The sequence below is a fragment of the Salmo salar genome, chromosome 18 (assembly GCF_965601325.2).
Source record: "Salmo salar chromosome 18, fSalSal1, whole genome shotgun sequence".
NCBI lineage: Eukaryota > Metazoa > Chordata > Actinopteri > Salmoniformes > Salmonidae > Salmo > Salmo salar.
In genome coordinates this window covers 2,707,381-2,729,615 of record NC_138308.1, presented here as the reverse complement: position 1 = coordinate 2,729,615, position 22,235 = coordinate 2,707,381, and the positions used below count along the sequence as shown (strand labels likewise).

The 22,235-nt window shown below is 43.1% G+C and overlaps 1 protein-coding gene across 1 annotated transcript in view; it reads left to right on the top strand.

Moving 5' to 3' along the window:
- The window catches only part of LOC106576894 (cadherin-23), an 84,852-nt gene that overhangs the window by 52,141 nt on the left and 10,476 nt on the right, over positions 1 to 22,235 (top strand). The window contains exons 10-15 of the mRNA XM_045700638.2: positions 8,348 to 8,517; positions 9,121 to 9,258; positions 13,030 to 13,149; positions 14,279 to 14,456; positions 19,087 to 19,298; positions 19,520 to 19,714. Of these exons, the coding sequence (XP_045556594.2) occupies positions 8,348 to 8,517; positions 9,121 to 9,258; positions 13,030 to 13,149; positions 14,279 to 14,456; positions 19,087 to 19,298; positions 19,520 to 19,714 (1,013 nt within the window). The remainder of the gene's footprint in view (positions 1 to 8,347; positions 8,518 to 9,120; positions 9,259 to 13,029; positions 13,150 to 14,278; positions 14,457 to 19,086; positions 19,299 to 19,519; positions 19,715 to 22,235) is intronic.

Below are 22,235 nucleotides of genomic sequence, written 5' to 3'. Positions count from 1 at the left end.
CAGCGCCCCGCCCTTGCTGGGCTACAGTGACCATCCAGCCAGGATGGGGTGTGCCAGCCCTGCGCTCCAGACCTCCGGTGCGCCTCGACGGCCCAGTGTGCCCTGTGCCTGCTCTGTGCACCCAGTCTCCTGTGCGTCTCCCCAGTCCGGTGAGACCGGTTCCAGCTTCACGTAGGAAGCCTCCAGTGATGATCAATGGTCCGAAGCCTCCAGTGGTAATCCATGGCACGAAGCCTCCAGTGATGATCCATGGCCCGGAGCCTGTAGTGATAATTCATGGCACGAAGCCTCCAGTGGCGATCCATGGCCCGGAGCCTGTAGGGATGATCCATGGCACGAAGCCTCCAGTGATGATCCATGGCCCGGAGCCTGTAGGGATGATCCATGGCACGGAGCCTCCAGTGATGATCCATGGCACAAAGCTTCCAGTGATGATCCATGGCGCGGAACCTGTAGTGATGATCCATGGCACGGAGCCAGCAGCGACGGTCCCCAGTCCGGAACCTACAGAGACGCTCTCCAGTCCGGAGCCTCCAGCGACGCTCTCCAGTCCGGAGCCTCCAGCAACGCTCTCCAGTCCGGAGCCTCCAGCGACGCTCCCCAGTCCGGAGCCTCCAGCGACGCTCCCCAGTCCGGCGCCTCCAGCGACTCTCCCCGACTCGCCTCCAGCGACGATCCGCAGCCCGGAGTCTCCAGCGACGGTCCTCAGCCCGGAGTCTCCAGCGACGGTCCTCAGCCCCGAGTCTTCAGCGACGGTCCGCAGCCCCGAGTCTTCAGCGACGGTCCGCAGCCCCGAGTCTTCAGCGACGCGACGGTCTGCAGCCCCGATGTTCAAAGTTTCTGATATTTTTTTATAACCCAACCCTGATCTGTACTTCTCCACAACTTTGTCCCTGACCTGTTTGGAGAGCTCGTTGGTCTTCATGGTGCCGCTTGCTTGGTGGTGCCCCTTGCTTAGTGGTGTTGCAGACTCTGGGGCCTTTCAGAACAGGTGTACAGGTGTATATATACTGAGATCATGTGACAGATCATGTGACACTTAGATTGCACACAGGTGGACTTTATTTAACTAATTATGTGACTTCTGAAGGTAATTGGTTGCACCAGATCTTTTTTAGGGGCTTCATAGCAAAGCACTAAGCACTTTTCCGTTATGTTTTTTTTTATTATTATTATTTTTAGTTATTTATTTCATTTCACTTCACCAATTTGGACTATTTTGTGTATGTCCATTACATGAAATCCAAATAAAAATCAATTTAAATGTAATGCAACAAAAAAAGGAAAAACGCCAAGGGGGATGAATACTTTTGCAAGACACTGTATGTACCCTGAAAATATATAGATATGGTGCCACCCCTGATTTGGGGTTGACAGCCACTATAACTAAACAATAACTAATATATTTGAATACATATGTAGCTTCCAGTCAATGTCTCCATATACAAAGTTGAGTCTCATCTTTCATTTTTGGTCTTACTGGTATGTCAGATTAGCTAATTTGCCAATTTCTCAGTATCACAGAAACACTTTAAATAAATAACAGAAACATTCTAATGATAAGTTGCCAGGGATGAAATTTATCAAAATAACTGTTCAAAACATGAAAACCATGCATAAACTTGTATTTCTAAACCTCAAATTTGACTTTAAATGTGTGCGAATGTTCAAATATATGTGTATTTGGGGAACTAAAACCATGTACTTCAGTGGATTCAACTACGTTAGTGCTTTTAGGCTTAATGGGTATAGTTTAGTGTCAGAGGAATTTTCTATCCCAATGATAATAATTAACAATCAATAAGCTTTGACTAATCCCCAAGGATTGTAAGACACTGGGTTAAGAATAATTAGGCAAGGACTCAGCTTTCTGCAAAAGGTTCGTACAGTTTATTCAGAGAACGTTCTGAAGTCCATTATACAAAGACATTCATTTTATGCTCACTCCCTACTTACGCACATACCTCCACACAAACAGTAGATGTCCTACACACATACATACACACAAACAGTAAGTGAGTTGTATCCCTCCCCGGAGTTCTCACCACTGTTAATCACTACCCAGCGCTGTCTGTTCCTTTCCCCCGAGATTAGAGGGACCTTGAGAGTTACTCCCTTTCTTCTCTAAGTTTCTCAAAGTTCCTCGCTAGGTTGGGTCAAACACAGTCTAATTGTTCTCGCTATTTTCTTAGGCACACTAATACGCACACACATTTCTCTTCCTCCCGGTTCTCTACTAGACCTAGACCTTATGGGTCTTAGGTTTAGTACTTGAATTATTCATTATACATGCTACATAACTACTAATTACTAGTTAGTTACATTTCAGGGTTGGATTCTTTAATCATTTACCTTTAAACATATTATTCCCTTATCATTTAGACACTTACACCAACTTTTAGACTTAATAATATTCTTCTAATTGTAGACATTCAGTTACATGGGATTGTTCAAATATTCCCCATGTAATGTTAATAACCTCTTGCATCTAGGCGTTCCGCTAGCGGAACCCTAGCCAACAGCCAATGGGATCGCATGGCGCGAAATACAAAACCAACTAAAATACCATAATTCAATTTTCGCAAACAATCAACTATTTTACACTATTTTAAAGATAAGACTCTCGTTAATCTAACCACATTGTCCGATTTCAAAAAGGCTTTACAGCGAAAGCAAAACATTACATTATGTTAGGAGAGTACATAGACCAAAATAACCACACAGCCATTTTCCAAGCAAGCATATATGTCAATAAAACACAAAACACAGCTAAATGAAGCACTAACCTTTGATGATCTTCATCAGATGACACTCCTAGGACATTATGTGATACAATACATGTATGTTTTGTTCAATCAAGTTCATATTTATATCCAAAAACAGCTTTTTACATTGTCGCCTGATGTTCAGAAAATGTATTCCCACCAAAAACTTCCGGTGAATTTACAAAAATACTCATCATAAACATTGACAAAATCCATAACAATTATTTTAAGAATTATAGATACAGAACTCCTTTATGCAATCGCTGAGTCAGATTTTAAAATAGCTTTTCGGCGAAAGCACATTTTTCAATATTCTGAGTACATAGCTCACCATCACGGCCGCCAAGTTCAACCTAAACTCAGAATTAGTATTAGAAATATTGTATTACCTTTGCTGATCTTCGTCAGAATGCACTCCCTGGACTGCTACTTCCACAAGAAATGTTGTTTTTGTTCGAAATAATCCATAGTTATGTCCAAATACCTCCGTTTTGTTCGTGCGTTCAGGTCACTATCCAAAGGGTAATGCGCAAGCGCAATTCGAGACACAAAAGTCAAAATGTTCCATTACCGTACTTAGAAGCATGTCAAACGCTCATCTTTACTAGATGCTGTTCTTCCACTAATCTCATTGCAACTCCCCTCCAAGTCTCCGACCACTACCTTGTATCCTTTTCCCTCTCGCTCTCCTCCAACACTTCTCACTCTGCCCCTACTCGGATGGTATTGCGCCGTCGCAACCTTCGCTCTCTCTCTCCCGCTACTCTCTCCTCTTCCATCCTATCATCTCTTCCCTCTGCTCAAACCTTCTCCAACCTATCTCCTGATTCTGCCTCCTCAACCCTCCTCTCCTCCCTTTCTGCATCCTTTGACTCTCTATGCCCCCTATCCTCAAGGCCGGCTCGGTCCTCCCCTCCTGCTCCATTGCTCGACGACTCATTGCGAGCTCACAGAACAGGGCTCCGGGCAGCCAAGCGGAAATGGAGGAAAACTCGCCTCCCTGCGGACCTGGCATCCTTTCACTCCCTCCTCTCTACATTTTCCTCTTCTGTTTCTGCTGCTAAAGCCACTTTCTACCACTCTAACTTCCAAGCATCTGCCTCTAACCCTAGGAAGCTCTTTGTCACCTTCTCCTCCCTCCTGAATCCTCCTCCCCCTCCCCCCCTCCTCCCTCTCTGCGGATGACTTCGTCAACTATTTTGAAAAGAAGGTCGACGACATCCGATCCTCGTTTGTTAAGTCAAACGACACCGCTGGTCCTGCTCACATTGCCCTACCCTATGCTTTCACCTCTTTCTCCCCTGTCTCTCCAGATGAAATCTTGCGTCTTGTGATGGCCGGCCGCCCAACAACCTGCCCGCTTGACCCTATCCCCTCCTCTCTTCTCCAGACCATTTCCGGAGACCTTCTCCCTTACCTCACCTCGCTCATCAACTCATCCTTGACCGCTGGCTACGTCCCTTCCGTCTTCAAGAGAGCGAGAGTTGCACCCCTTCTGAAAAAACCTACACTCGATCCCTCCGATGTCAACAACTACAGACCAGTATCCCTTCTTTCTTTTCTCTCCAAAACTCTTGAACGTGCCGTCCTTGGCCAGCTCTCTTGCTATCTCTCTCAGAATGACCTTCTTGATCCAAATCAGTCAGGTTTCAAGACTGGTCATTCAACTGAGACTGCTCTTCTCTGTGTCACGGAGGCTCTCCGCACTGCTAAAGCTAACTCTCTCTCCTCTGCTCTCATCCTTCTAGACCTATCTGCTGCCTTTGATACTGTGAACCACCAGATCCTCCTCTCCACCCTCTCCGAGTTGGGCATCTCCGGCGCGGCCCACGCTTGGATTGCGTCCTACCTGACAGGTCGCTCCCACCAGGTGGCGTGGCGAGAATCTGTCTCCGCACCACGTGCTCTCACCACTGGTGTCCCCCAGGGCCCTGTTCTAGGCCCTCTCCTATTCTCGCTATACACCAAGTCACTTGGCTCTGTCATATCCTCACATGGTCTCTCCAAACATTGCTATGCAGACGACACTCAATTAATCTTCTCCTTTCCCCCTTCTGATAACCAGGTGGCGAATCGCATCTCTGCATGTCTGGCAGACATATCAGTGTGGATGACGGATCACCACCTCAAGCTGAACCTCGGCAAGACGGAGCTGCTTTTCCTCCCGGGGAAGGATTGCCCGTTCCATCATCTCGCCATCACGGTTGACAACTCCATTGTGTCCTCCTCCCAGAGTGCTAAGAACCTTGGCGTGACCCTGGACAACACCCTGTCGTTCTCCACTAACATCAAGGCGGTGACCCGATCCTGTAGGTTCATGCTCTACAACATTCGCAGAGTACGACCCTGCCTCACACAGGACGCGGCGCAGGTCCTAATCCAGGCACTTGTCATCTCCCGTCTGGATTACTGCAACTCGCTGTTGGCTGGACTCCCTGCCTGTGCCATTAAACCCCTACAACTCATCCAGAACGCCGCAGCCCGTCTGGTGTTCAACCTTCCCAAGTTCTCTCACGTCACCCCGCTCCTCCGCACACTCCACTGGCTTCCAGTTGAAGCTCACATCCGCTACAAGACCATGGTGCTTGCCTACGGAGCCGTGAGGGGAACGGCACCTCCGTACTTTCAGGCTCTGATCAGTCCCTACACCCAAATGAGGGCACTGTGCTCATCCACCTCTGGCCTGCTGGCCCCCCTACCTCTGAGGAAGCACATTTCCCGCTCAGCCCAGTCAAAACTGTTCGCTGCTCTGGCACCCCTATGGTGGAACAAGCTCCCTCACGACGCCAGGACAGCGGAGTCAATCACCACCTTCCAGAGACACCTGAAACCCCACCTCTTTAAGGAATACCTGGGATAGGATAAAGTAATCCTTCTACCCCCCCCCCCCCCCTAAAAGATTTAGATGCACTATTGTAAAGTGGTTGTTCCACTGGATATCATAAGGTGAATGCACCAATTTGTAAGTCGCTCTGGATAAGAGCGTCTGCTAAATGACTTAAATGTAAATGTAAAAAAGGGCTGTTTTTTTTAAAGTACCGGGGTAACTGGCATCCTGGGGGGGGGGGATTATGGGATATGGTTTCACACAAGTGTGTTAAAATACATTTAATCCATTTTATTTAGAAATTTTTTAGTAAGTCATTCTAAGTCTAGTTGTCTTTATTTTAATTATTTTAATGAAATATGGGGGAAAATGGTGTTGCACATTAACATCCGCACTATGAGGAGATTTCATGTAAATTCCCTCTTTTTAACTCACCTGCACATTCATTTCCTTTGTTCTTGCTTTGTCGTTCCTTTTCCATACAATCCATTATGTACAAATGCAGTGAATATGATTTGAATAATGAAAGATTTTAAATTCCAGCAGTACTTAAAATGACATTCAGGAGCAAAAGGTTTTCAATAGCTGTTTTTAATTCATAAAAAAAAATATTAATTGGAATGGAATATTTTCATGGAATATCATTCAATCATTCAAATGTATTTATAAAGCCCTTTTTACATCAGCAGATGTCAGCCTAAAACCCCAAAGAGCAGGCTAGGAAAACTCCCTAGAATGGCTGGAACCTAGGAAGAAACCTAGAGAGGAACCAGGCTCTGAGGGGTGGCCAGTCCTTTTCTGGCTGTGCCGGGTGGAGATTATAAGAGTACATGGCCATTTAAGGCCAGATTGTTCTTCAAGATGTTCAAACGTTCATAGATGACAACCAGGGTCAAATAATAATAAGTGGTTGTAGAGGGTGCAACAGGTCAGTATGTCAGGAGTAAATGTCATTTGGCTTTTGATAGCCGAGCATTCAGAGGTTGAGACAGCCGGTGTGGTAGAGAGAGAGTCAAAAACAGCAGGTCCAGGACAAGGTACCACATCCGGTGAATAGGTCAGGGTTCCCTAGCCGCAGGCAGAACAGTTGAAACTGGAGCAGCAGCATGACCAGGTGGACTGGGGACAGCCAGGAGTCATCAGGCCAGGTAGTCCTAAGGCAAGATCCTAGGGCTCAGGTCCTCCGGGAGAGGAGGGAGAGAGAATTAGAGGGAGCATACTTAAATTCACACAGGACACCAGATAAGACAGGAGAATTACACCAGATATAACAGACTGACCCTAGCCCCCCCGGCACATAGACTATTGCAGCATAGATACTGGAGACTGTAACAGGGGTGGGTCGGGGGACACTGTGGCCCTGTCCGACGATACCCCCAGACAGGGCCAACCAGGCAGGATATAACCCCACCCACTTTGCCAAAGCGCAGCCCCTACACTACTAGAGGGATATCAACAGACCACCAACTTACTACCCTGAGATAAGGCTGAGCATAGCCCACAAAAATCTTCTCCACTGGAATTCTCTGCCTCTGACCCTGTTATGGGGGCTGAGTCACTGTGGTGGAGAAGATTTTTGTGAGAGAGAGGAGAGCCGGCCAAACAGAGACATCAAAGGCGGTTCGTCGCTCCAGTGCCTTGCCGTTCACCTTCTAACCCCTGGGCCAGACTACACTCAATCATAGTACCTACTGAATAGATGAGTCTTCAGTAATGACTTAAAGGTCAAGACCGAGTCTGCATCTCTCACATGGATAGGCAGACCATTCCATAAAAATGGAGCTCTATAGGAGAAAGCCCTGTCTCCAGCTGTTTGCTTAGAAATTCTAGGGACATCCCGGAGTCGCCTCTTCACTGTTGACTTAGAGACTGGTGTTTTGCGAGTACTATCAATTAGTCTTTTAAAATGATAAACTTGGATTAGCTAACACAACGCGCCATTGGAACACAGGAGTGATGGTTGCTGATAATGGGCCTCTGTACGCCTATGTAGATATTCCATAAACAAATATGCAGTGTCCTGCTACAATAGTCATTTACAACATTAACAATGTCTACACTGTATTTCTGATCAATTTGATGTTATATTAATGATACAAAAAAAGTGCTTTTCTTTCAAAAACAAGGACATTTCTAAGTGACCCCAAACTTTTGAACGGTAGTGTAGTAATGGTGTCACCAGCAGAATTCTAGCACCAGTTGTGAAAATGGGCTGCGCTGGCCCAAGTTTACCCTGACCGGGCTCGAATTTGCGAATTAGATTAGAGTCAGCTGGAATTTGGCCCTAAATTTAAGTGCCGGTGGAAACGGCGAATGTGACAACCATTCCTAAACACCCCCCAATGCTAATTAAGATGTTAGTTACCACATGACTTGATCTATGGAAAAAAAATACACATTTAAATAAAGATCTTCCTTTCCTCTTTTCAATAAAGTAATTGTTTATGGATACTCCCATCATATAGCTATTTATTAAAGAAATAACAAGCATGTGAATATTTTCTTTCACTCTTGAAAAATGCAAATATTCCTCTCACCTCAATATTTTTAGATCCTGTCCTGAATTGACCACATGGATGAACTCTCCTATAGAGGATACATTTTTATCTTGAAATTAAATTATTACACAGCCCCTTCTGGATTTTGAGTAATAAGCACTGTGACAACCAACCTGTGAGACAACCAACCCGTTCTCCCCTATAATTAGTATATGTATAATGAGAAGTGTGCTGGTAACCATTGTGTTGTTGTGCAGGTAAGATCGTAGCCAACCGGACAGTGGACTTTGAGCAGGTGCAGTGGCTGAACTTCACAGTGAGAGCTCAGGACCACGGCAGTCCACCCAGAGTGGCTGAGCTTCCTGTCTACCTGCGTATAGTAGACATCAATGATAACAAGCCCATCTTTACACAACCCTCTTACCAGGTACCACAAATACTAGTTCCTAACATACACTGCAAAGGGCATCACCCTTAAGGCGTCAGCATACTTCGGTTCAGCTGGCACCTAGCCGAACTCGGCTAGGCGAACTGAACGAGTGTTCTCACATACTACCTTAAAAGACATTCACTTGAAAAAAAAGATATCTCAAGAAATATGTCATAAATGTCGACGTTTTTCTCAAGAAGATCTTAGTCGTGCAATTTTACATCTAAGATGTTTGGTGCAGTATTTGTCAAATACAAAATGTTGCATGAAAACGATTTGTTTCTTGTTGAATGACACTTCATTGAATAATCCCTACTGTTGACCAATCACCAACAAAGGGGCATAGACGTTGGCTACCGACTACGGCTTGCCTCGAGAAAAAATGTGTGTGCACGAACAGCCGAAAAAACACTTGCGGAAGACCAAAACGAACAAAAACGTCAATTGTTTTTTCCATTATATATGCACAAACTATTTTGGGTGGGATGCATGCGGACACCTTTAGTAGTACTCACTTGATATCATTTATATTGTGATGGTCTGAGTTTGTGCTCATCTGTGTGTATGCTGATGTTGTTGTGTCATGCTGTCCCTTTGCAGAAGCCAGTGTTTGAGGATGTTGACTTGGGCACGGTCATAGTGACAGTCAGTGCCACAGACGCAGATTCGGGCCTCTTCTCTGTCATCGAGTACGGCCTGGTAGACGGAGAGGGCAAGTTTGGCATCACTCCCTCCACTGTGAGTTCTGTAACATGTTTTAACACATGAAGAAACACACACACGCACACTTTGCAGTGCTTGAAGTGGACTTCTTTTTACTTCACGTATCACTGCACTTCACAAATTGGTGCAGGCACTCATTTTTGGGTGCTGGTACTGTTTATATTTAGGAGCTGGAACCTTTTAGCCAATATTCTGTAGAGGTTGATGGTCCTCGAGCAGTAGAAAATTCAATGTACTAGTACTAGCTACTGGTGTGCACCTGCCCAATCCAAGCACTTATGCACAAACACACATACATACACACAAACACAGACACACACACACACTCGCTCCTCTCTTTTGTTTTCACTCTATTTTGTACTCTTTCAAAGAAAAAGAACAGACTCATCTACATTGAATGTACAAAACATTAGGAACAAACCCCTTCCTAATATTGAGTTGCACCCCCATTTTCCCTTAGAACAGCTTCAATCCATTGGGGCATGGACTCTACAAGGTGTCGAAAGCATTCCACAGGGATGCTGGCCCATTTTGACTCCAAAGCTTCCCACAGCTGTGTCAAGTTGGCTGGATGTCCTTTGGGTGGTGGACCATTCTTGATACACACGGGAAACTGTTGAAACTCAGCACCGTTGCAGTTCTTGACACACTCAAACTGGTGCGCCTGGCACCTACTACCATACCCTGTTCAAAGACACTTAAATATTTTGTCTTGCCCATTCACCCTCTGAATGGCACACATATGCAATCCCATGTCTCAATTGTCTTGAGGCTTACAAATCCTTCTTTATCCTGTCTCCTCCACTTCATCCACACTGATTGAAGTGGTCTTAACAGGTGACAACAATAAGGGATCATAGCTGTCACCTGGATTCACCTGGTCAGTCTTTGTCATGGAAAGAGCAGGCCTTCCTGCTGTTTTGTACACCCAGTGTATGTTGCCTGATCATCGAAATTGCACTTAAATGTGGAATATGGGACCTGGAATGATATATCTTACTAGCCTAAGAAGAAAGACATTTTCAGATACAAGGTGACTTTGTAAAGGTAAAGGAGGAGACTCGAGTCCAAGGTTGCGGTTGGAATGATAGCTTTTTAAGGATCACTTTACTCTTTTGGTGTGTTGTTCATTAGTCCACTGTTAATACAATCCCCCAAAATGGTCAGGTTTTTTAAGATGGAGCACTCTCAGCACAGAGCAAAAATTGTGATGATGATGCTGCATTTTACATCATATAAGTGAACTATCCCTTTACCTCAGAGCTCCTTGGGTACAAGCTAGTGCAAAATGAAACGTTCTTAATCTTGAGGTTTTATAAGTATGCATTGATCACTTCAGTGTCACAATTATGTACATTATTTCTGATATAAAACAGACATTACATTCTTGTAAGGGGGATTAACTTTTGTCAAAGAGTTCGTTTTTCTGCCTAAATGTTCTATCTCTGCTGCTCTGACTCCTGTCAGTCTTCCGCATTTCATTGGAGTCTGGTGTAGTTGCCCTTAGACACTGATCTTGTGCAGTATTGTATTTCCACTAGTGGTAGGTAGTATAAATGTAACCACATGTAACATATGGTTTTGCATTAGTATACACATCAAAAGTCCCAATGCAAAGTTACACCTCACTTTTCTATTTTTAGAGTTATTACATATAACCGATCAGAATTCCGAAGAATGCCGAAGTCATGCCGGAAAATGTTTTTGCGGGTGTGACATATGGAGGACCCGGCAAGCCAGCCTATTCCCTATAATGTAAACTCCAACAGAAATGACTTCAAATGTATAACTTCAAATTAAACCAAATCGTTTGCACAAGGGCTGGGACGATACCAGTATTGCGATACTCGTTAGTATTGTGGCAAGAAAACAAAACATGAAGTTGATTTAACATTTTTAGGAAAACAGCCCTAATGTTGAAATTAAAAATCATTATGTTGTCATCTAGAGTCACATTTATTTATTTACTAACCTATAGCACATAATATTTTACATACAGCAGGTTTTTAAAGGACCAAATAGTTTGGTCTGCCTCCTGTTTTCATTTTTGCGATACTGGTATCATACTGGCCCTAGTGGTGAGCTTTCTGGCGCCAAGAGCTGCTTAGGCATCACCCAAGTGGGTGCTACACAGAGTGGAATTGGAGAAGTCCAGTGGCTATAAGTCAGGCTGGTCCTTAGACTTGCCATATACAAGATCATCAGCAGACTCCATCACCATCATCTACCATCGTCTGACCAGCTCTCTCAGCTCAAGCCATTCACTGTCCCTTTACATCTTCGGAGAATGCAGCTTTCAAATACTTGGCCTCTATTGGTTGGCCTGTCATGATACATTGCTTGTTTGTTTTTTGATTTTGAAATGCTTTGAGATTCTTTGAAAAGCGCTATAGAAATGTTTTAAATTATTATGATTATTATTATTACATTAAATATATAACACCATCTAACCATCAAATAATGTTACCGGTATATGCAGTTATCTTAGCCAGAAAACCAGCCAGCTAAAGTTAGTTACAGTGCTCTCCATACTTATTGGGACAGTGAAACATTTTTTTCTTCTTTCGGCTCTATACTTTATACTGTTTGAGAGTCAGATAATCCAATAGGGATATAGTAGGTTAAATCCAAAGTAGATACATTCCGGAGGCAATAATCCCGAGGCGGCATTGGGCAAAGGAGAAGAGGGGAAGAGTCAACAATAAGACGGCAATTGGAGGAAGGCTCCAGGCAAATGGAGATGATCACAACAGCGCAGTCAGTCAGCTACTGTAGCTCGCTAGTACTAAGCCAAGGTTGAAAAACTCTAGCCTACTTCACAGAGCTCATGCGGACCCCTTGTGTGAAGAATATGATTGATTGTTTACATCACACCTCCTCGTGATTGGTGGATTGTAGCTCACCATTGCCAACACTCGATCTGCATGGCTAGTGGCTAACTAACCTGAGCTAGCTAACGCAGAGTAAATTATCCATATAATGTAGAGAAATATTGCATTGTGGGTAGTTTAGAAGATATCTAGAAATAGCTTAACAAATATGTAAAAAAAACAAAATATAACTATGTTTGTAGTTATAGGTAACCAGATCGTGACTACAACTAAGTTACTAAGTCTTTGACCACACTGTGTTGTTCCTTTGGTGAGTAAAAACTCAAAACTGCTTCCTACCCTTTAAGGTTATGACTGGGGGAGGGGAGGCTGATCCTACAGTGGTTCTTCCTGTACAAGTTGTGTCATACTGCAGCACACCTTGCGGGCTGCCACAGCATTCTATGGCATGTTATTTAAGTGTCAGCCATTGTTGCCATTAATGCTAGTTAGTGCTAGTTTGACCACCAGAGGGCATCTTTGAGAAGCATTTGAAAGTCTAATATTGGCTGTACTAGAGAATTTAAAACCTTTTTTGGAAGAAGAAAGTATATGGGATTGATTTTAAGAAATGTAGCTTAATTAATTGTATTAATATTATGGTGTTACTATTCCAAGAAAATTAAAAAAACGAAACCCTCAGTGAAAATATGGAGCTGTACAATGTGACCAGTCGGGAGTAGGCTACAGTACTAAGAGCAAAATAATCCTAACATTTCCACACCCTAATTGTAGTCTAACCAATACCCGAACAGAGATTCAGTGAAAATAATATGGAAGTTCCTGCTGTGGATTAGATGTGTTGTCTGAAGCCTAAACTCTCTCCCTGAAACTGCCTAATAACTACACTTTATAATCATCTTCCTCTTTCTCCTCTTTCTCCTCCTCCTACTTTTCCTCCTCCCTCTCTTGTCAGGGTGACATCTACATTCTGTCTCCACTGGACAGAGAGACTAAAGACCACTACACCCTGACGGCCATAGCTAGGGACAACCCTGGGGGCAGCCCCAACAACCGACTGGAGAAATCTGTTCAGGTGGGATTCATACTGTAGTAGAACTTAAGTAAACATAGTTGAATACACTGACTGTAATCACTCTGGATAAGACTAAAATGTGAATGAAAATGGATGTTCAAAATACTCTGCGGCCAGTTTATTAGGGACAGCACCCCGTTCACAAAAAGGGTTCACTCCTACAGACAATGAGTCACGTGGCCGTGGCTTACTATATAAAGCAGGCAGACAGGCATCGGGGCATTCAGTTAGTGTTCGATTGAACATTAGAATGGTCAAAACGAGTAACCTAAGCGACTTTGAGCGGAGTATGATTGTCGGTGCCAGGCACACCGGTTCCAGTACCTCAAAAACGTCCAGCCTCCTGTGCTTTTCCCACAAGACAGTGTCTAGGGTTTACCGAGAATGGTGCAACAAACAAAAAACATCCTGTGGGTGAAAACAACTCATTGATGAGAGAGGTTGATGGAGAATGGCAATAATCGTGTAAGCTAACAGGCGGGCCACAAACAGGCAAATAATGTCGCAGTACAACAATGGTGTGCAGAACGATATCTGGTAATACACAACTTGTCGGTCCTTGTCACGGATGGGATATTGCAGCAGATGACCACACTGGGTGCCACTCCTATCAGCTAAAAACAGAAAGTGGATCCAGTGGGCACATGATCAACAACACTGGAATTGAGGAGTGGAAAAGCATTGCCTGGTCTGACGAATCCTGGTTCCTGTTGCGTCATGCTGATAGCAGATTCAGGTTTTGGCGTAAGCAACATGAGACCATGGCCCCATCCTGCCTGGTGTCAACGGTACAGGATGGTGGCAGTGGTGGAATGGTGTGGGGAATGTTTTCCTGGCACATGTTAAGTCCTTTGATACCAATTGAGAAATGTCTGAACGGCACACCTTGTATAATCCATGCCCCGAAGAATTCAGAGTGTTTTGGAGGCAAAGGGGGGTCCGACCCAGTGCTAGATGGGTGTACCTAATGAACTGGCTACTTTGTGTATATCTCTGCATTGGTAATATGTGTATTATTATCCCTATGAGGATTGAAACCATAACCTTGGTATTGCTAGCACCACACTCTTACCAACTGAGCCACACCGGGCCACATCATATTTTCCTGTCCCTGGTCTGTCTCTCTCAGGTCTTGGTGACCGTTCTGGATGTGAATGACTTCCGTCCACGGTTCTCAGATCGGGTCTTTGAGACCAGTGTGTTTGAGAACGAACCCAGTGGGACATCTGTGATCACGCTGACTGCCAATGACCTGGATGAGGGGGAGAACGGTCTGCTGTACTACAGCCTGCAGGGCCCAGGGGCAGGTAGGAGCCACACAAACACACACACACATCATCATTAGGTACTGTAAGAGGCTTTTGTTCCAGCCCAGTTTTAACACAACTGATTTAACTTATTATGGTCTACATTAGCAATTGATTAGTTAACCTCTCTGGGCTACTCAACAGCCAGTTGAATCCCGTGGCGCGTTATTCAAATACCTTAGAAATGCTATTACTTCAATTTCTCAAACATATGACTATTTTACAGCATTTTAAAGACAAGACTCTCGTTAACCTCTTGGGGCTAGGTGGGACGCTAGCGTGCCACCCGTGGTGCACTCCATCAACAGCAGGTGCATTTCAAGAGCGACAAATTTGAATCCAAATAAATGTCAAAATTCAAATTTTTCAAAAATACAACTATGTTACACCATTTGAAAGATAAACATCTCCTTAATCTAACCACGTTTTACGATTTCAAAAAGGTTTTACGGCGAAAGCATAAATTTAGAGTATGTTAGGACAGTACATTTACAAGAGTTGTGTGTAATGTTTTGTCAAGTCAAAGACAGGGTCACCAAAACCATAAAACCAGCTAAAATGATGCACTAACCTTTTACAATCTCCATCAGATGACACTCCTAGGACATTATGTTAGACAATGCATGCATTTTTAGTTCTATCAAGTTCATATTTATATCCAAAAACAGCGTTTTACTATGGCATTGATGTTGAGGAAATCGTTTCCCTCCAATAACCGGCAGTCAAGTCAGCGTCAGAAATTAAATAATTAAAATTAGAAAACATTGGTAAAATATTATATTGTCATTTAAAGAATTATAGATTTACATCTCTTGAACGCAATCAACTTGCCAGATTTAAAAATAACCTTACTGGGAAATCACACTTTGCAATAATCTGAGCACTGCGCCCAGAAAAATACGCGTTGCGATACAGACTAGACGTCATGTTGGGGAGATCTAAAATCGAAAATACTATGTAAATAATCCATTACCTTTGATTCTCTTCATCAGATGTCACTTCCAGGTATCACAGGTCCATAACGAATGTAGTTTTGTTCAAAAAAGCTCATCATTTATGTCCAAAAATCTCCGTCTCGTTAGCACATGATGTAAGCCAGCCGGACTTCTCGTCATGAACGAGGGGAAAAAATATATTTCCGTTCGTTCAAACATGTCAAACGTTGTATAGCATAAATCATTAGGGCCTTTTTTAACCAGAACATGAATAATATTCAAGGTGGACGAATGCATACTCTTTTATAACGTATTGGAACGAGGGTACCCAACATGAACTAGCGCGCCAGGTGTCTAATGGGACATCACCGTTCCATGGCTCTTGTTCGGTCAGATCTCCCTCCAGAAGACTCAAAACAATTTGTAAAGGCTGGTGACATCTAGTGGAAGCAATAGGAAGTGCCAAAATATTCCTAAACCCCTGTGTTTTTCAATGGGATAGGTTTAAAGTCAATACAACACATCAGGTATCCACTTCCTGTCAGAAAATGTCTCAGGGTTTTGCCTGCCAAATGAGTTCTGTTATACTCACAGACACCATTCAAACAGTTTTGGAAACTTTAGAGTGTTTTCTATCCATATATAATAAGTATATGCATATTGTAGTTACTGGGTAGGATTAGTAACCAGATTAAATCGGGTACATTTTTTTTATCCAGACGTGCAAATGCTGCCCCCTAGACCCAACAGGTTAATCTAACCACACTGTCCGATTTCAAAAAGGCTTTACAACGAAAGCAAAACATTAGATTATGTCAGCACAGTACCCAGCCAGAAATAATCAGACACCCATTTTTCAAGCTAGCATATAATGTCACATAAACCCAAACCACAGCTAAATGCAGCACTAACCTTTGATGATCTTCATCAGATGACAATCTTAGGACATTATGTTATACAATACATGCATGTCTGTTCAATCAAGTTCATATTTATATCAAAAACCAGCTTTTTACATTAGCAGGTGACTAGCATGTGACTAGCATTCCCACCGAACACTTCCGGTGAATTTACTAAATTACTCACGATAAACGTTCACAAAAAACATAACCATTTTTTAAAGAATTATAGATACAGAACTCCTCTATGCACTCGATATGTCCGATTTTAAAATAGCTTTTCGGTGAAAGCACATTTTGCAATATTCTGAGTACATGGCCCGGCATCACAGGGCTAGCTATTTAGACACCCAGCAAGTTTAGCACTCACCAAAGTCAGATTTACTATAAGAAAAATGTTATTACCTTTGCTGTTCTTCGTCAGAATGCACTCCCAGGACTTCTACTTGTTTGGGCTAGGGGGCAGTATTGAGAATTTTGGAAAAATAATGTGCCCATTTTTAACTGCCTCCTACACCAACTCAGAAGCTAGAATATGCATATTATTGTTCAGGTTTGGATGGAAAACACCCTAATGTTTCTAAAACTGTTTGAATGGTGTCTGTGAGTATAACAGAACTCCTATGGCAGGCAAAAACCTGACAAGATTTCATGCAGGAAGTGGCCTGTCTGACAAGGAGTCGTGCGTCTTGCATCTGTTTATTGAAGATTAAGGATCTTAGCTGTAACGTGACAATTCCCAGGGCTCCAATAGGCTCTCAGAACCCGGGAAAAACCTGAACGATGACGAGGCAGGCTCTGGCTGAAACAGATTATCACCTTATCCAAGTGGCCGATCAGAGGACCATTGAATGAGGCGCGTGCACGATTCGCCCCGTGGAGAAATTTCATTCGGGCTGTTTAGCTTATTGCAGATTCCCGGTCGGAATATTATCACTTTTCTACGAGATAAATGGCATAAAAATTGGTTTTAAACAGCGGTTGACATGCTTCGAAGTACGGTAATGGAATATTTAGACATTTTTTGTCACGCCATGCGCCATGCGCACGACCGTTATTTCCCATTCGTATAGTGTCTAGAACGCACGAACAAAACAGAGGATATTTGGATATAACGATGGATTATTTGGGACCAAACCTACATTTGTTATTGAAGTAGAAGTCCTGGGAGTGCATTCTGACGAAGAACAGGAAAGGTAAGAACATTTTTATTATAGGAAATAGGATTTTGGTGAAGGCTAATCTTGCCGGGTGTCTAAATAGCTAGCCGTGATGGCTGGGCTATGTACTTAGAATATTGCAAAATGTGCTTCATCCGAAAAGCTATTTTAAAATCGGACATATCGAGTGCATAGAGGAGTAATGTATCTATAATTCTTAAAATAATTGTTATGCTTTTTGTGAACGTTTATCGTGAGTAATTTAGCAAACTGTTAGTAAATTCCCCGGAAGTTTGCGGGGGGTATGCTTTTTCTGAACGTCACATGCTAATGTAAAAAGCTGTTTTTTGATATAAATATGAACTTGATTGAACAGACATGCATGTATTGTATAACATAATGTCCTAGGTGTGTCATCTGATGAAGATCATAAAAGGTTAGTGCTGCATTTAGCTTTGGTTTGGGTTTTTGTGACATTATATGCTAGCTTGAAAAATGGGTGTCTGATTATTTCTGGCTGGGCACTCTCCTGACATAATCTAATGTTTTGCTTTCGTTGTAAAGCCTTTTTGAAATCGGACAGTGTGGTTAGATTAAGGAGAGTCTTGTCTTTAAATAGCTGTAAAGTAGTCATATGTTTGAGAAATTGAAGTAATAGTATTTCAAACGATTCAAAAATCGCGCCACTGAATTCAGGTGGCTGTTACGTAGGTGGGACGAATTTGTCCCGCCTTGCCCATAGAGGTTAGCACTCACCAAAGTCAGATTTACTATAAGAAAAATGTTATTACCTTTCCTGTTCTTCATCAGAATGCACTCCCAGGACTTCTACTTCAATAACAAATGTTGGTTTGGTCCCAAATAATCCATTGTTATATCCAAATAGCGGCGTTTTGTTCGTGCGTTCAAGACACTATCCGAAAGGGTAAATAAGGGTGACGAGCACGACGCGTTTCGTGACAAAAAATGTCTAAATATTCCATTACCGTACTTCGAAGCATGTCAACCGCTGTTTAAAATAAATTTTTATGCCATTTTTCTCGTAAAAAAGCGATAATATTCCGACCGGGAAATCATTTTTTAATACAAAGAGAGTTCAAGTAAAAGCATGCTATCCCCTCATGCACGAGCCTCAGTCTGATGGCCCTCTGATAGAGCACTTGCCAAACGCGCTAATGTGTTTCAGCCTGGGGATGGAATTACATCGTTCAGCTTTTTCCCGCCTTCTGAGAGCCCATGGGAGCCATAGGAAGTGTCACGTCATGCCAGAGATCCCCTGTTTTTGTTAGAGATGATCAAGGAGGGCAAGAAATGGTCAGACAGGCCACTTCCTGTAAGGAATCTTCTCAGGTTTTTGCCTGCCAAATGAGTTCTGTTATACTCACAGACACCATTCAAACAGTTTTAGAAACTTTAGGGTGTTTTCTATCCAAAGCCAATAATTATAAGCATATTCTAGTTACTGGGCAGGAGTAGTAACCAGATTAAATCGGGTACGTTTTTTATCCGGCCGTGCAAATACTGCCCCCTATCCCCAACAGGTTAAATCAGGTGTGATAGGGCTTGGCTAAAACAAAAGCCTGTATCTCGCTCTCTCTCTCTTTCTCTCTCTCTCCCCCTCTCTATGGTGTATCAGATGCCTTCTCTCTGGACGCTGACACAGGCCTGGTGCGTTCTCTCCGTCTGCTGCAGTCCTTTGAGTGCTTTAATCTGACGGTGGTGGCTACAGACCAGGGCAAACCCCCCCTCTGGGGCACCGCCACCTTACACATCATCATCATAGATGTCAACGACAACAGGCCCATGTTCGTCAGGCCCACCAACGGCACCATCATGCACATCATGGAGGTGTGTGTATATGTTTGCTTGTGCATGTTGGTGGTACTACAGTATGGTGTTAGAAGTCCCTAACAGTATAGTAAAAATGTAATAACAGATCATATATTTTTTTGCATGTATGAAGCTGTTGCTCAACTACACAGGGCTACTGTAAAAATCTCTGCAGGTGTAGCTATAGTGCATACAAACAGGATATCTCAAATCTCAATGATGTCTGCCCCCCCTTGTAGGAGCAGGCCCCAGGCCTGCTGGTGTACGAGGTGTTTGCGACAGATGGGGATGAGGGGGTGAATGGAGAGGTGCGCTATGCCTTCCTCCAGACAGGCGCTAGGAACAGAGATTGGGAGAACTTCCACATTGACGCTATTACAGGAGTCATCACCACCGCCGTCAAACTGGACCGAGAGAAGCAGGCCCTGCACAGCGTGAGTGGACTGACAAGACAAGCCCTAGGGCCCAATTCTAACCATACATATGCACTTGTAGCTGGTGACAACCTGAATCATACCTTGAGGTCAATGGAAGAAATGCAAAGTTTGAGTGTAGGCCTGGCAGATTTCTGGTTAGGATTCAGCCCAGACAAGAATGAACAAGCTGATATGCAACTTATAAAACTACACAGTAATGGAGTGTGTGTGTGTGTGTGTGTGTGTGTGTGTGTGTGTGTGTGTGTGTGTGAGTGTGTGTGTGTGTGTGTGTGTGTGTGTGTGTGTGTGTGTGTGTGTGTGTGTGTGTGTGTGTGTGTGTGTGTGTGTGTGTGTGTTAACAGGTCGAGCGATTATGATTTCTCAACGCCGATACCGATTATTGGGGGCCCAAAAAAGCCGATACCGATTAATTGGCTGATTTCCCCCCCCCCCCCCCCAATTATTTGTAATAATGACAATTACAACAATACTGAATGAACACTTATTTTAACTTAATATAATACATTAATAAAATCAATTTAGCCTCAAATAAATAATGAAACATGTTCAATTTGGTTTAAATAATGCAAAAACAAAGTGTTGGAGAAGAAAGTAAAAGTGCAATATGTGCCATGTAAGAAAGCTAACGTTTAAGTTCCTTGCTCAGAACATGAGAACATATGAAAGCTGGTGGTTCCTTTTAACATGAGTCTTCAATATTCCCAGGTAAAATGTTTTAGGTTATAGTTATTATAGAAATGATAGGACTATTTCTCTCTACACGATTTGTATTTCATATACCTTTGACTATTGGATGTTCTTATAGGCACTTTAGTATTGCCAGTGTAACAGTATAGCTTCCGTCCCTCTCCTCGCTCCTACCTGGGCTCGAACCAGGAACACATCGACAACAGCCACCCTCGAAGCAGCGTTACCCATGCAGAGCAAGGGGAACAACTACTCCAAGTCTCAGAGCGAGTGACGTTTAAAACGCTATTAGAGCGCACCCCACTAACTAGCTAGCCATTTCACATCGGTTACACCAGCATAATCTTGGGAGTTGATAGGCTTGAAGTCATAAACAGCGCAATGCTTGAAGCACAGCTAAGAGCTGCTGGCAAAATGCACGAAAGTGCTGTTTGAATGAATGCTTACGAGCCTGCTGCTGCCTACCACCGCTCAGTCAGACTGCTCTATCAAATCATAGACTTAATTATAATATAATAAACACACATAAATACGAGCCTTAGGTCATTAATATGGTCGTATCCGGAAACTATCATCTCAAAAACAAAACGTTTTTCCTTTCAGTGAAATACGGAACCATTCCGTATTTTATCTAACGGGTGGCATCCCTAAGTCTAAATATTCCTGTTACATTGCACAACCTCCAATGTTATGTCATAATTACGTAAAATTCTGGCAAATTAGTTCGCAACGAGCCAGGCGGCCCAAACTGTTGCATATACCCTGACTCTGCGTGCAATGAACGCAAGAGAAGTGACACAAATTCACCTGGTTAATATTGCCTGCTAACCTGGATTACTTTTAGCTAAATATGCAGGTTTAAAAATATATACTTCTGTGTATTGATTTTAAGAAAGGCATTGATGTTTATGGTTAGGTACAGTCGTGCAACGATTGTGCTTTTTTTCGCAAATGCTCTTTTGTTAAATCATCCCCCGTTTGGCGAAGTCGGCTGTCTTTGTTAGGAAGAAATAGTCTTCACAGTTCGCAACGAGCCAGGCAGCCCAAACTGCTGCATATACCCTGACTCTGTTGCAAGAGAAGTGACACATTTTCCCTAGTTAAAATAAATTTATGTTAGCAGGCAATATTAACTAAATATGCAGGTTTAAAAATATATACTTGTGTATTGATTTTAAGAAAGGCATTGATGTTTATGGTTAGGTACACGTTGGAGCAACGTGTACCTAAGGGATTATATGCAACACAGGACAGGCTAGATAAACTAGTAATATCATCAACCATGTGTCATTAACTAGTGATTATGATTGATTGATTGTTTTTTATAAGATAAGTTTAATGCTAGCTAGCAACTTACTTTGGCTTCTTACTGCATTCGCGTAACAGGCAGGCTCCTTGTGGAGTGCAATGTAAAGCAGGTGGTTCGAGCGTTGGACTAGTTAACCGTAAGGTTGCAAGATTGAATCCCCGAGCTGACAAGGTAAAAATCTGTCATTCTGCCCCTGAACAAGGCAGTTAACCCACCGTTCCTAGGCCGTCATTGAAATAAGAATGTGTTCTTAACTGACTTGCCTAGTTAAATAAGGTGTAAAAAAATATATTATTATAATTTTTTAAATCGGCCAAATCGGCGTCCAAAAATACCGATTTCCAATTGTTATGAAAACTTGAAATCGGCCCTAATTAATCGGCCATTCCGATTAATCGGTCGACCTCTAGTGTGTGTGTGTGTGTGCGTGTGCGCTCATGCATATGTGTGTGTTCATGTGTGTGTATGTGTGTGTGCATGCTTGTGTGTATGTGTATTGCTTATGTCTGACTAACGGACTGT